The 13,220-nt window shown below is 40.3% G+C and overlaps 1 protein-coding gene across 2 annotated transcripts in view; it reads right to left on the reverse strand.

Moving 5' to 3' along the window:
• The window catches only part of MGAM (maltase-glucoamylase), a 67,551-nt gene extending 63,987 nt beyond the window's left edge, over positions 1-3,564 (reverse strand). For both annotated transcript variants that reach the window (XM_032867280.1, XM_032867291.1), the window contains exons 1-2: positions 3,438-3,564; positions 1,668-1,780 (exon numbers count right to left, since the gene is read on the reverse strand). In XM_032867280.1, the coding sequence (XP_032723171.1) occupies positions 1,668-1,780; positions 3,438-3,564 (240 nt within the window). The remainder of the gene's footprint in view (positions 1-1,667; positions 1,781-3,437) is intronic.
• Between the last annotated feature and the right edge of the window lie 9,656 nt (positions 3,565-13,220).

Raw genomic sequence — 13,220 nt, forward strand, 5'->3', positions numbered from 1 at the left:
TTAGTCATGGCACTGAGTTTCCTGTCCAGGAGATTTCCTGATCCTTAACTACCCATCTCTATCCAGAGATTGGATCTCTCTTGCCTTCAGTACAGCATCTGGACTTCCTGATTATTTTTATACCATCACTCTGCTGCAGTCTTGGGCATCTTCTCTATGTCAAGCTACTTATCTGGCTCTGGTTCCCTTCTCTGCCTTAACTTCCCACTTCCCCCAACCCTAGTCCATCATATCTTATAGCTGATTTCATCTGTTCTCTCTTGGCTGCATTGGTTCTCGTTGACTCGGCATCTACGCCCAGTCAGTCAACATCAAAGGTTCAAGTCGTAACAATTCCCACTTTCCATAGTTCCCCTCTCTATGACTTGGACTGAATTATGTCCTCAGAAAAGACACATTGAAGTCTTAATCTTTATACCTCAGATTTTGATCTTATTTGGAAGTAGGACGGTTGCAGAGGTAATTAGTTAAGATGAGGTCATACTGAAATAGGGTAAGCCTTTAATCCAATATGCCAAGTATCCTTATTCAAATGGGAAATTTGAACACAGACACACACACAGAGGGAGAAGCCATGTGAAGACACAGACAGAAACTGGAGTGATGCAGCTATAAGCCAAGGAATGTGAAGGACTGACTGCTACCACCAGAGACTAGGAGAGAAGCAAGAACAGCTTCTACCTAAGAGTGCTCAAAAGGAATCAACCTTGCCAACATCTTGATTTGGGACTTGTAGCCTCCAGAAGTATAAGAGGGAAAAAAAAAAAACAGAAAAGAAAAATAAAACGTCTTTTGGTATTAGGACCTTCAGACAAACCAAAACGGCAGTTCTCAAGAACACCACAGATATTCCAGCCAGCTTATGATAGGATGGCTAGAGAGATAAATGTGAGCATGTCACGTGCCTGGGTAGCACATGCAGCAAGCATCATATCTGTGTCTGATATAAATCTGCCATTTCGTATCAGTGGACTTCACTCAGAAGGCTGCATTTTGTTTTCATTCATTCTCAGCGTGAAAGGTGACTGATACACTGTGTGGGTAATGAACTTCACAATTATAATACTCAGCAGAACTTCAGTTGGTGATCAAGAAATATTGCTGTAAATACCCAGATGCCTGCACTATCTTTAGTCTGGGATTTATTATCTTCTTCCTTACAAAACATGGCTCTTAAAAGTGTGTCCTTATTTTAAATAATGTTTTATGTACACGTATTACTTTTCACTGTAGATCCTAGACAGCCTTTGGGAATCATGAAAGGAGAGAGACAGAGAAAAGGCAAGAAACAGAGGCAGTAACAGTCAGGGAGAATGAGTAGCCAAGCAGTGTTGCCAGATAAAAGACAAATCCATTTTTAATAGAAGTCAGTCCCAAATCTTGCATGCGACATTCTTATGCTAAAAAAAGTACTCATGATTTATCAGAAATTCATATTTAATTTAATCTGTCAACCCAAGGGAATTCTCTCACTCTTTCTCTCCCAAAGCTGCACTGTCTCACAAGGGTGGATACAGGATTCATTTGCACGAGCCACCAATAGTTGCAATGCAAACAGTTCTCTGGGACTTACCGGAAACAAACAAACAGAACAGAAATTAACAACAACAACAAAAAATATCCAATAGCATAAACTCTTAAATGGAAACAAGAGCTGTAATTCAAACCTTTGTTGGTGGCTGGTCAGGGATGCAATTTATCCGTTCCACTTCATTTACCACTGGGCACACAGCAGATTCAGGGGTGGTACTTGCATCTGGCATAACTGTTGTCCCAGGATCTGGGATAATCCCAGAAACAAACATAAAATGACCATCAGATCTAATATCACAAGCATTTAACATGACTGTCACAGTTCTCAACACCTCCAAGTATATGAACTCCACCACTGCCCTGTCTTCACCCTGATGCCCTTGAAAAGTACATGTTCACTTTAGAAAGCCTCATTTTGTTCTTGCTGACTGTATTTACTTCTGTGTATACTACAGCATCTCCTTCTACCACCAACGCTCTCCCTTTTGAGATGGTTCATATAAGAGCAAGGAGTGTGGCTCCACCATTAAATCAAAAGGTCACCAAGGTAAGAACCAAATCTACCTTCTTCTCTAGTCCAGGGGGCAGGCAAACTAGAGCCCATGGGCCAAATCAGGTCACAGTCTGATTGCTGGGACACAGACACATCCACTTTTTAATGTATTATCTACAGCTGCTTTTGTGCTACAGTGACAAAATTAGTTAGTTATGACAGAGACCATATGGTCCGCCAAATGTGAAGTATTAAGTACCTGTTTTTTTACAGAAAAGTTTGCAGACTGCCCTGGTCCTTTACTTCCACCCCCAGTAACTGGTTCACAATATGTCTGTGCACAGAACATGCACAGTGTATGTTTTCGTGGATGTTACCACCCTAATCATCATAACCTCTGTTCCAGTTGTTCCATTACCAGGCATTCCCTCAACAAGGAACACTTCTGAGTGATGACGTTCTCATGTAATATAAAGTCTCATATGGCAAAAATGTAAAGGAAGGCCACCAATGTAAAAATTGGCAGTTAGGATCTGCCCAACCACCTTGATTCAATTTTAAAATCAGTCACATTAAAGACACATCTATTGCATTCTAAAATAAGGAAGCGAGATTTCTTTAAGTTACTCTGCAAGGACATGAAGACAGAATAATGGGGCTTTTAATTAGTTTTCATTTCTATTCCAGTTCAAAAGTGATAGATTAAGAGAGCTCCATATTTGTGCCACTTTCTGAACAAGGGTTTTAGTTCCATGTCCAAAGTCATGGAATTTTAAGAGTTAATCTTTGAGATTATTTGATGTAACTCCCCACAAAAGGAGAAATTGTCAGGGCTGGGACAGAGGGACTGGGAGAAGTATTCTAGCCACAGACTTACCCCTTCATCACCTGATTCATAGAAACTGTTCCTAAATATACCAGAGAAGAAACCAGGGATAACTTGGCACAATCCAGCCCCTCTTTCAGAGTAAGACAGTTCAATAAACGTTTAATTAAATAACTCTGATGGTTGTTAACTTTTTAAAAAACAGAACTTTGGCCTTAAATACTTTGATTATATACTTATTCAATTGCCTTACATATAAGGGGTTATTGGTTAATAAATGTCAATAATATTATTAATGAAATGAAAATTATTCAAAGCAATTCAGCAAATTTATTTCAAGGGTCAGCTGTGAAATCCTGCACTGTGCTAACTGGGAAATAAAAGTATTGGCTTAGGCCTACAGTGAATGCCTAGTGAGCTATCACAGTTCCAGTCAAGGGCTCACCGACACACATATAACTTCCCCCTCCCTCCCCACACACACTCACAACAATGGACAGGAGAGAATCAAGTCCCTGCCATTTATGAGGTTTCTGCTGTGGTAAGAGCTACACATGGGGAGGGAACGCTAGAGTTCCTTGTTACCTTTTGATTCCGAAGACTCTTGAGCTGAAAGCACAAACAGAGGAATAGTGGTGATAAATACCATAAGCAGAAGAACACTGAGCATAATCTCCAAAGTCGTGAAATCTTTCAATTTCTTTCTTGCCATCTGAAAAAAAAAGTATATTTAAGTTGTATTTAATTCATAGCTAGTAATTTCCTAATGGACAAGCTCAAATGTCACGTAAGTAAAATGAATAACTAAAAGTCCTTCATGTACATACTCATCAGCAAGATTAAAAAATTATCAACTCATGATCAATCTCATTTTTTCTTTATTCTATTTACTTCTCTCCCTAACCTTGAAGCAAATCTCAGATATCTTTTCATCTGGAAATATCTAAGTACTGGGGAGTCTGTCTGGCTCAGTTGGTAGAGCATGTGACTCTTGATCTTGGAGTTGTGAGTTTGAGCCCCACAATGTAGATATAGAGATTCCTTTATTGTTTTTATTTAAATTCAATTAGCCAACATATTGTTAGTTTCAGATGTAGTGTTCAATAATTTATCAGTTGCATATAACACCCAGTGTTCCATGCATATAACACCCGGTACTCCTCACATCATGTGCCCTCTTTAATGCCCATCACCCAGTTGCCCCATCCCCCCACCCATCTCCCCTCCAGCAACCCTGTTTGTTTCCTATAGTTAGGAGTCTCTCATGGTTTTTCTCCCACTCTGATGACTTCCCATTCCATTTTCCGTCCCTTCCCCTATCATCTTCTGCACTGTTTCTTATTTTCCACCTATGAGTGAAACCATATGATAATCATCTTTCTCTGATTGACTTATTTCGCTCAGCATAATCCCCTTCAGTTCCATCCATGTCGATGTAAATGGTAGTATGCAACATTTCTGATGGCCAAATAACATTCCATTGTATATATATGCCACATCTTCTGCTTAAAATTTTTTTAAATATTTAAGTATTTAAAAAGTAAACTTCATGAAAGCTAAACAAAATGTTGTTAGAACACCAAAAATATTTTTAAAATAATTCCTCAATCATCAAATATCTAGTCAATGTTGAAATTTCTCTCGTTGCCTGATAAATATTTTATAATTTGTTCTACTTTCATCAGGATGCAAGCAAAATTTATATATTGTAATTGGTTTGTGTCTATTAAGCTTTTTTTTTTTCTGTTGTTTAGAGAGATAGAGAGCCCAGGGTGGAAGGAGGGGCAGAGAAGAGAATCCTAAACAGGCTCCATGCCCAGCACAGAGCCCACAGGGTCTCAATCTGACAACCCTGAGATCATGACCTGACCCAAAATAAAGAGTTGGATGTTTAACTGACTGAGCCACCCAGACACCCCTGTTAGGTTCTTTTAATCTATAGGTTTGTTCTATAGATTCCCCCATAATCTGGATTTTGTTAATTACATCTGTGGATATACTTACATGTTTCTCTGCCTTAATGTTTCCTGTAAATTTAATGATCAGATCTAGAGTTTTGACAGATGCAGGTTTGATATTTTAGCAAGAATGGTGTAGAGCTGGTATACAGTCTTCCAGCAAGAGACGCAAAAGATCTAGCAGATTCTCCCTATTTCATATTAGCATCCATTGGTGAGCATTTCTTAGGTCCATTATTCCATTAGTTGTGACAGTGATACTGTAATTCTACCATTCTTTATATACTGGATGAAATATTACTATAGAGAGAAATTCCCCCTCACCTATTACTTGGATCATAAAGACACAGTTCATAGAGGAGAGGTAGGATAAATGTACCCAGCGGGGGTCTCTCCAAGTTGGTTCCTGGTCGTCTTTGGTAGTTTCCTTGCTCTCTGTTATAAGACGATAACCTAGGCTCATTTTTCACATTTCCTGACCCCAGTCCCAAACGAAACATCTCTACGGAGGCTTTTTTTTTTTTTTTACAGTGGTAACAATATTTAGAAACTATAGTTTCAATGAGATTTGGTGAATTCTACAATGGAAGGTACCTGTTGGAATCCTGACCAACTGTCTACCTTTGGAGTCCCGGGGAGAATTGCCAATTTAAAAAAAATACAGAAATAACACATTTACCTATGTTAGAATTGCTATAAATCCTAGCTGGGCATTAAAATATTTTGTCAAGAAGTTTAAATCAGATGCTTGGCACTTTCCCACTGTCTCAACCTAAGTGAATCTGAATCTCTGGGGAGAAGGTTTAGATATCTGATTTTTTTTTAACACCACAGGTAATTCTGATATGCAACTATGTTTTGGAGACAGTGGCCCTATTCCAGGCTTATAAATTATAATAAACATGTTTCACTATGTAAAAACATATTAAGAAATGGTGTCCATGAAGTTAAAAAAAAAAAAATGGAACCAGTAGTCAGCCAGGGCCCTTCATTTTACGCATAAGCAACGTACAGTAGGCCAAGTACCTTGTTGAGAGTCACACAACCAAGGACTAGAACCAAATTTCCCAACAAGCTGAATGTAGTTCTCTTAGCTACTGCATCTATCCTGGCAACTTTTGGTGCACCCCTCATGGATCGAATAAGCTTGAGCCTACCACAACCTCGGTCTTCAACAACGTCCCTCAACCCATTCCTGTCCCCTTCTTCCAAATAGCTCCTGATCTTCATCAGATTTGAGTCAAAGTCTTGCATTCCAGATTCATGTGATCCCCAGTTCAGTGCTTTCTGCCAAACATGCCACAGACTGGGATCAACCATGAAGCTGGCTTGTTGGGGTGCTAAATGCAGACAGTGTTTTAAGTCAAAATTTGTGTCTTAAAGATTCATAGAATTTAAACCCTAAAAACATTATCCTTCATATTCAGAGGTCCAACATAAAGCAGGTCTTGAAATACCTTCTCACTAGTAAGGAAGGATTAGGCAGTCACCCTCACTCATTGAACCTGCTCACACTGGGGGAAATTACAGGGAGAACTGTGCCCAGAGAGCAGCTGAGTGCTCCACTGTCTAGATACGAATCACAGCAACATGGCAAATATTCAAATAAAAAAAAAAAAAGGATACCGCATTTCTAAGGGTGAGTATGGTGACCAACACAGAAATAGCACCTAAGAAAGGAAGAACTCACATCTGTTAAAGCAGGGACCACAGTGACTGGCAGTGTCACTTGGGCCTCTGAGTGGGTTCCCTTCATCTGACCAGATATGCACAGACCATGTTTAAGGATAAAGCACAATGAGGGATTCTGACTTCCACCTTAGGGGCTGTCTTTATGACCTCACTGCCTCTTAGGTAAAGGCACACTCTGTCTTTCATGTTTTGTGTGAGAATGTCCACCATTTTCTGTGAGAGTGTCCACCTACACAGATAACAGCACTTCTTCAAAAGTGTGAGAAACTACACAGAGCGGTATTGTGATGCTGAAATGTGTCACCCAACAGGGAATGAAGCTGACAAGTCACAATCAATACATCAACCAGCATGGGAGAGAGAAATGTCTCTGGAAATATCTTACACAGAAGAAGTAAACAAATCCATTGTCAAGATGGGTGGTGTGACAGAATGATTTCTAAAATGAGTTTCATTGATCTAACTAGCTTCTCTTATCCCCTTAAGTTACAGGAGACTGTACAGCAGCAGAATCTGGAATCAAACATAGTGAGAAGTGTAAAGTAAAAGGTGAGAGGAGAGCAGAGCAGCAAAACTGCCTCCATGAGTGGGGCCATTGGTTTTGAGGCCTCACAAGCTTGTAATGGCTTATAAATCCATCATTTACAAGACTAAGTGGTATCATCTACAGTCTGACACTGAGTAATAATTATAGCTAATATTTTGGGGTTTCTCTATGTCAGGTATTTTCCAGACTGTCATCTTTATAATCATCTTTATAATCCTGAAATGCAGGTATCATTCACCTCTATTTTACAAGCAGAAAACAGAGGTCAGAAAGATATAAAACTTATCAGCAATGACAAATAGTGGAGCTGAAATTCACTCCCAGTCTATGCTCCAAAGACAGCCTTCTCTACACAACCACAACAAAGCCCACACCCTTCCCCAACACCCTCTGCTCCCCTTATCAGAATCCTGCTTCTTCAGTTCAACAATATCTACTCCAGGACTTAAAATTAACCCTCTCTCCCCCTCTTGCTCCCAAACTCTCTATCTATATCTATATTTAACTCTGAGGAAAATGTGTCTTCCCCTCCTAAGTTTTAAGCAGCTAGATGCCAGTGCGTGAGAGTATCTCACCCCTCTCCGAGTGATCCCTCTCAACCTGAGAGCTTGAGATACTGACTTCCTTGTTCTGTGGGTTGCTGGGTGGGGCAGGGGCAGAGAGGTCAGGGCTGTGCCATTCTTCTGTTGAGAGTTGCTGCTTCTGCAAATCTAGATCCCTTTCAATTAGCCTAATGACACTACCACCATTTTCTTTGTGCTCTATCATCAGGAAAATGTGGAGAAAAACTCTACAATGCTTCAGTGGATGCCCCTGGCAAGTGTTCTAAGTGGGTATTTGCTGATTTGGAAGCAAGACTGAGTGGAAACACCACCATGATATACTCTGTGTCACAGATGCTCTTCAGAGACCCAGGTCCTCCTTCCCGAGGGGTATGAGAGGGATGAAACAGGAAACGGTATTCCTTCATCCCAGCAATCTCACCCATAACTACAGGAATCCAAGTGAGAAAAAGAAAAAAAAATGATATAAAAAATAATATAAATTAGAATGCAGTTGTTTTACAAAAGGATCCAAGTCACAATTTCTTTTCATCAACCGTTTTTGAAGTATGAAGGAGAGGTAATCAATATCTCTAGGGAGGGTTGTTTTTTTTTTCCCAGAATATATAGCCACTTCCCTCTCCATATGACCTTTGTAACTATAGCCCATATGAATAACAGCCTTAATAGGAGTTATAAACATAAAAGAAATAGTTGGAAATCACATCTTTATTAAAAAAACACATACTAGTAAATCCACTTTCTGGAAAACAGTACTCTTCGCAGCCCCTTTATTAAGCCCAACTATAGCTGAACACTGGTTCGTATCCCTCTGCTACTCTGCCCCTCCTAGCTCAAGGCTCAGTGGTCTCTCTGAGCAGAACTGCCCCCAACTCCACAACAGACTCCTGAGAGATATTCTCTGCTCTACTATAACCAGCACTATGGTCATGTCTGTTTTTCTTTTTTCCATTTTGTCACAGACCCATTTCATTTGGTACATCTTTATAAGAATGTTAATGGAAGTTTGGAAAAGAAAACAGGTAAAGTCTTGTGATCAGTCTACCATCTTGAACCTTTTTGGGTAGGTTTCAAAAGTTCCCCAGATGACTTCAATATTCAATTCCCTCTACTCCTATTTGAAAACCGTTTGGGGGATTTTGAACTCATCAGTGGATTTAATAATACTGCATGACATTATCCTATAGGATGGGAGTGGAGTGGCAGGTATAAATTGAGGTCAGTGAAAAATGGGACAAACATTAAGTAGGAGACAGTAACAACTAAAAACCAAATAACATTTTTGGAAGAAGTAGTAGGGGATGGGTGGCCCCTTGTGAAATTATCAAGTCCATCAAACACCACTCCCAGCACCTCCAGTATGTCAACATACCTTCTGTACTCCCAGCTTATTTGTGGTCAAGTTAAGTTTTTTCCTAAGGCTTTTGCCCAAAAAGTGTATCTACTTCCATAAGTTTGCAAAACCCCTTTTCTCTCTCAAATTGTGAGCTCCTAAGGTATAAAAATTAGCCCTGCTTCTTCCTTTTTATTTCCTTCCTAAGTATGTACTTGTAGAATCTGCATAATCAATACTTACTGATTGATAATATTTTACTCCCTGGATGATCACTGTGCTAAAATTTTCATTAGTAATTTCCTGCTTCATCTTACCCCCAAGTTCTCCTTCTCAGAACAGAGAGCTTGCTAAATAGGGCAAAAAACAAAAAACAAAAAAACAACTGCACTTGACTCCTTACGCTATCATTTCTTGCTGTGGTAGCCAAAAGAATTTTCCTAATACTTATGAGTCTTGGTTTTCTTATCTGTAAAAATGAAACTAACAATATCTATTGTATTACCCATCATCACCTTCTTATTGTGAAAATCAAATAAAAACACTATTTTTTTTAAGATCTATTTATTTGAGAGACTGAGCACACACTCACAGAAGCAAGTGGATAGAGGGGCTGAGGGAGAGGAAAAGGGAGAGAAGCCGCCTTCCAGCTGAGTGCAGAGACCAACATGGGGCTCAGTCTCAGGACCCCAAGATCATGACCTGAGCTGACATCAAGACTCAGACGCTCAACCAACTGAGCCACCCAGGCACCCCTCAAATAAAAATACTTTAAATTACAAAGCATTACATGCCATGTTATCATTTGCCTTAAAAAAGATAGCCGTGGGTACTGAGTAAGAAGCAGCATGTCCCTAAGAACCATGTCCATCCCACTTTCAGAAACTGTGGCACCGTTCAGTGTTTCATGAGGTGGCAGATGCACATTCCTGACTGCTGCCCCTTTGAAACTTTTCTGACCTACCCTGCAATCTGCTGAGTGCTGCCCCTGTGAACCTTTTCTGATCTACCCTGCAGTCTGTTGAGTGCTTTACAGCCATACGTTGGGTGAGTAGCACGTTACCTGAGACGCAGGTGCAGAAAGGCTGGAAGAAACAGTGGGAGCCAGAGTGGCAGCTTGCCCATTCAAGACCCACTTTTTGCCCCAGCATCCACTGCTCCTCTCCCAGGCTGCCTTGTAAATCACACCAGCTTTACTCAAAAGGCACATCCCCACCCATCTTCCCTCAGGCCATGATTTAAAGCTCCCAGCTTGGGAATCTTGAACTTACTGTTTGATACAGCCTTGGAGCCTTGTTCTCCACCCAATCATTGTGTCCTCGTGCAAGCTCCATATTCTCCTCAGTCCTTCACCCAAAGGTGAAATGACAAGAGGATCTGCTTCCTACACACTAATGAGAAATTGCTCTTTGTCAACATAATACCCTTCTTTAAAAAAAAAAAAAAAAAATTTATGTATTGAGAGAGAGAGAGAGAGGGAGGGCACGGGTGGGGGATATAGAGGGAGAGAGAAAATCTCAGGCAGACCCCATGTTGAGTGAGGAGCCCCAGACACAGGGCTCCATCCCATGACCCTGAGATCATGACCTAAACCGAAATCAAGCGTCAGATGCTCAGGGAGCCTCAGTCGTACAGATGGTTGAGCATCTGCCTTTGGCTCCAGTCATGATCCCAAGAGCCTGGGATGGAGCCCCACGTCAGGCTTCCTGCTCAGTGCAGAGCCTGCTTATCCCTCTCCCTCTGCTTGTGCTCTCTGACTCTCTCTACCTCTCTGTCAAATAAATAAAATCAATAAAATCTTAAAAAAAAACAAAAATACTCAGACACTCAACTAACTAATTCACCCAGGTGCCCTGACATAAGGCCCTCATACTTTGTGAAAGGAAATGTGGCTCTACTCTCCCTACAAGGATCCTCTTGTTGGTTTTGTTGTTTTTCTTTTTTTATATGTTCTTTCTTTTTTGCTTAATTCATTTTATTTTATTCCAAGATTCATTATTTATGCACCACACCCAGTGCTCTATGCAATACCTGCCCTACTTAATACCCACCACCAGGCTCAGCCATCCTCCCACCCTCCTCCCCTCTAAAACCCCACACCAGTTAGAATGGCCAAAATTAACAGGACAGGAAATAAGTATTGGAGAGGATGTGGAGAAAGGGGAACCCCCTTCGTTTTTCTAAAATACCTTACCTAACTCCAATCTGTCCTCTCCCTAATACTTCACTCCCAAAGGCTTGATAAAGTATCCCATAATATTAATCTTACATCTAAAATTCCATAAAGATTAATAACCTCCCATGCCTGATAGAATGAAGTTAGCTAATGAGGTAAAGAGTGATCTCATGCTGACTGGCAAGGACAGGAGTTACCAGAGTGGTCACGTCTAAGTCGTCATGTCTCCTTCTTTCATTGTTGCTAGTAATTATGAGATAGGAGATTGTTTGTTTTAAATTTCTCCAATGTTTATAAAAACACACTGTGTGAGAGACTATGAAATAAAAGGTACCCACACTTTGTACCCACAGTCAAATGTAAACACCATATGCTTAATGAAGGGTTGGCCAAAACCGTGAAAACTTTGTATGCTCTCAATCAGGAATTCCATTTATAGAGATTTAGCCCACAAATATGTTTGCATGTGGATGTACAGATAAAGGTTTTTCATTGTGGCATGATGTGAAATGTACATAACAGCAAAACACTGAGAAAGTGTAAATATCCAGAGAGAGGACTGAGTAAAATGTGCAATAAAATAAAATTCATTATTATTCAAAATTATGATGTGGTGGTTTTCAAAAAAAGTCCACAAATCTTTTGATACTCCCCCAACCAGAGGTGGAGCCAAGTGCCCCAACCCTCCCTTCTTGAGAGTAGGCTGGACTCGGGGACTCACTTCCAACAATAGAATATGCTGGCGCATGACCCCCAAAATGAGGTTATAAAAGGCAGGACAGCTTCTTCCTTTCTTTGCTCTTGGATCACTTCCTTGCTCTTTTTCTTGGTTCCTTTCTTGGAGAAGCCAGCTGCCATGTCATAGCGACACTCCAGCAGGCTTATGGAAAAAACCAAAAACCTGTGAGTAACTAGGCCTTTAGCCAAAAGCCAGGTGAGGGTGCCACCTCAGAAGTGGGTCCTCCAGCACTAGTCGAGCCTTCACATGACTCCAGCCCCTGGCAACATCTTGGTTGTGAGGTCAGGAGAGACCCTGATGCAGTACCACCTAGCTGAGCTGCTCCAGCATTTCTAATGCATAAAAACTGTGACCTAAAAAATATCTATTGTTTCAAGCTGTGAATAGTCAGGGTAATCTGTTACGCATTAAGAGATAATTAATACATGTGGGTAAATTAGACTTCTGAATGTCATTTGCATTTTAAAAAATCTTTTGCCTCTTATCAAAGTCTTTTGTTTCATTTATTCAGATATAGTTACCTGCTCTCTGGAAAAATAATAATTATTTCCTAGCTATAGAAGAGAAACATTTCCATAAGCCTTAAGAAAAAACAAAAACAACACCTCTCATCAGCATCATCTGGCTGACCTCACTTTCTGAATCACAGGGATCTTGATGGTGAAACCTACAGTCTCATTTCAGAATGCAACTTAGGAAGACAAAATCAGGAAAGATGGCAAAAGGCAAATACAAACAATTTCAATTGCTTTTAAAAGAAAAAACATTTTTGGGCGCCTGGGTGGCTCAGTGGGTTAAGCCTCTGCCTTCGGCTCAGGTCGTGATCTCAGGGTCCTGGGATCAAGTCCCGCATGGGGCTCTTTGCTCAGCAGGGAGCCTGCTTCCCCTCCCCCTTCTCTCTCTCTCTGCCTGCCTCTCTGCCTATTTGTGATCTCTCTCTGTCATATAAATAAATAAAATCTTTTAAAAAAAATTTTAACAAACTGCTACTTGGCAGTCCATCATTAACCTTTGAATATTCTATTTCATATGATAAAAATTGTGCAATCTGATAATAATACTAAAAATACTTAATGATGAGTGAGTGAATATGCTAAGAGGTTACATAATTTGTTGCATACAGTCCTCATGACAACCCAACGTTACTTACTGCTACAACCCCACTTTCAGATGAGGAAATTAAAATTTCAGCAAGGTCAAAAAACTTGCCTAGTGTCACATAGCTGATAAGAAGCAAAGCCACAATTTCAACACCTGGCCTTTTGACTCCATAGCCAAAACTCTCAGCCATGACTCTCTATTCTAAGTTATTATGTCCCATTTTGCACACCAGCTTAGGCTTTTCGTGAGACTGTGGTTT

This window comes from Lontra canadensis, unplaced genomic scaffold, assembly GCF_010015895.1.
Source record: "Lontra canadensis isolate GAN:19392208 unplaced genomic scaffold, GSC_riverotter_1.0 scaffold2, whole genome shotgun sequence".
Lineage (NCBI taxonomy): Eukaryota > Metazoa > Chordata > Mammalia > Carnivora > Mustelidae > Lontra > Lontra canadensis.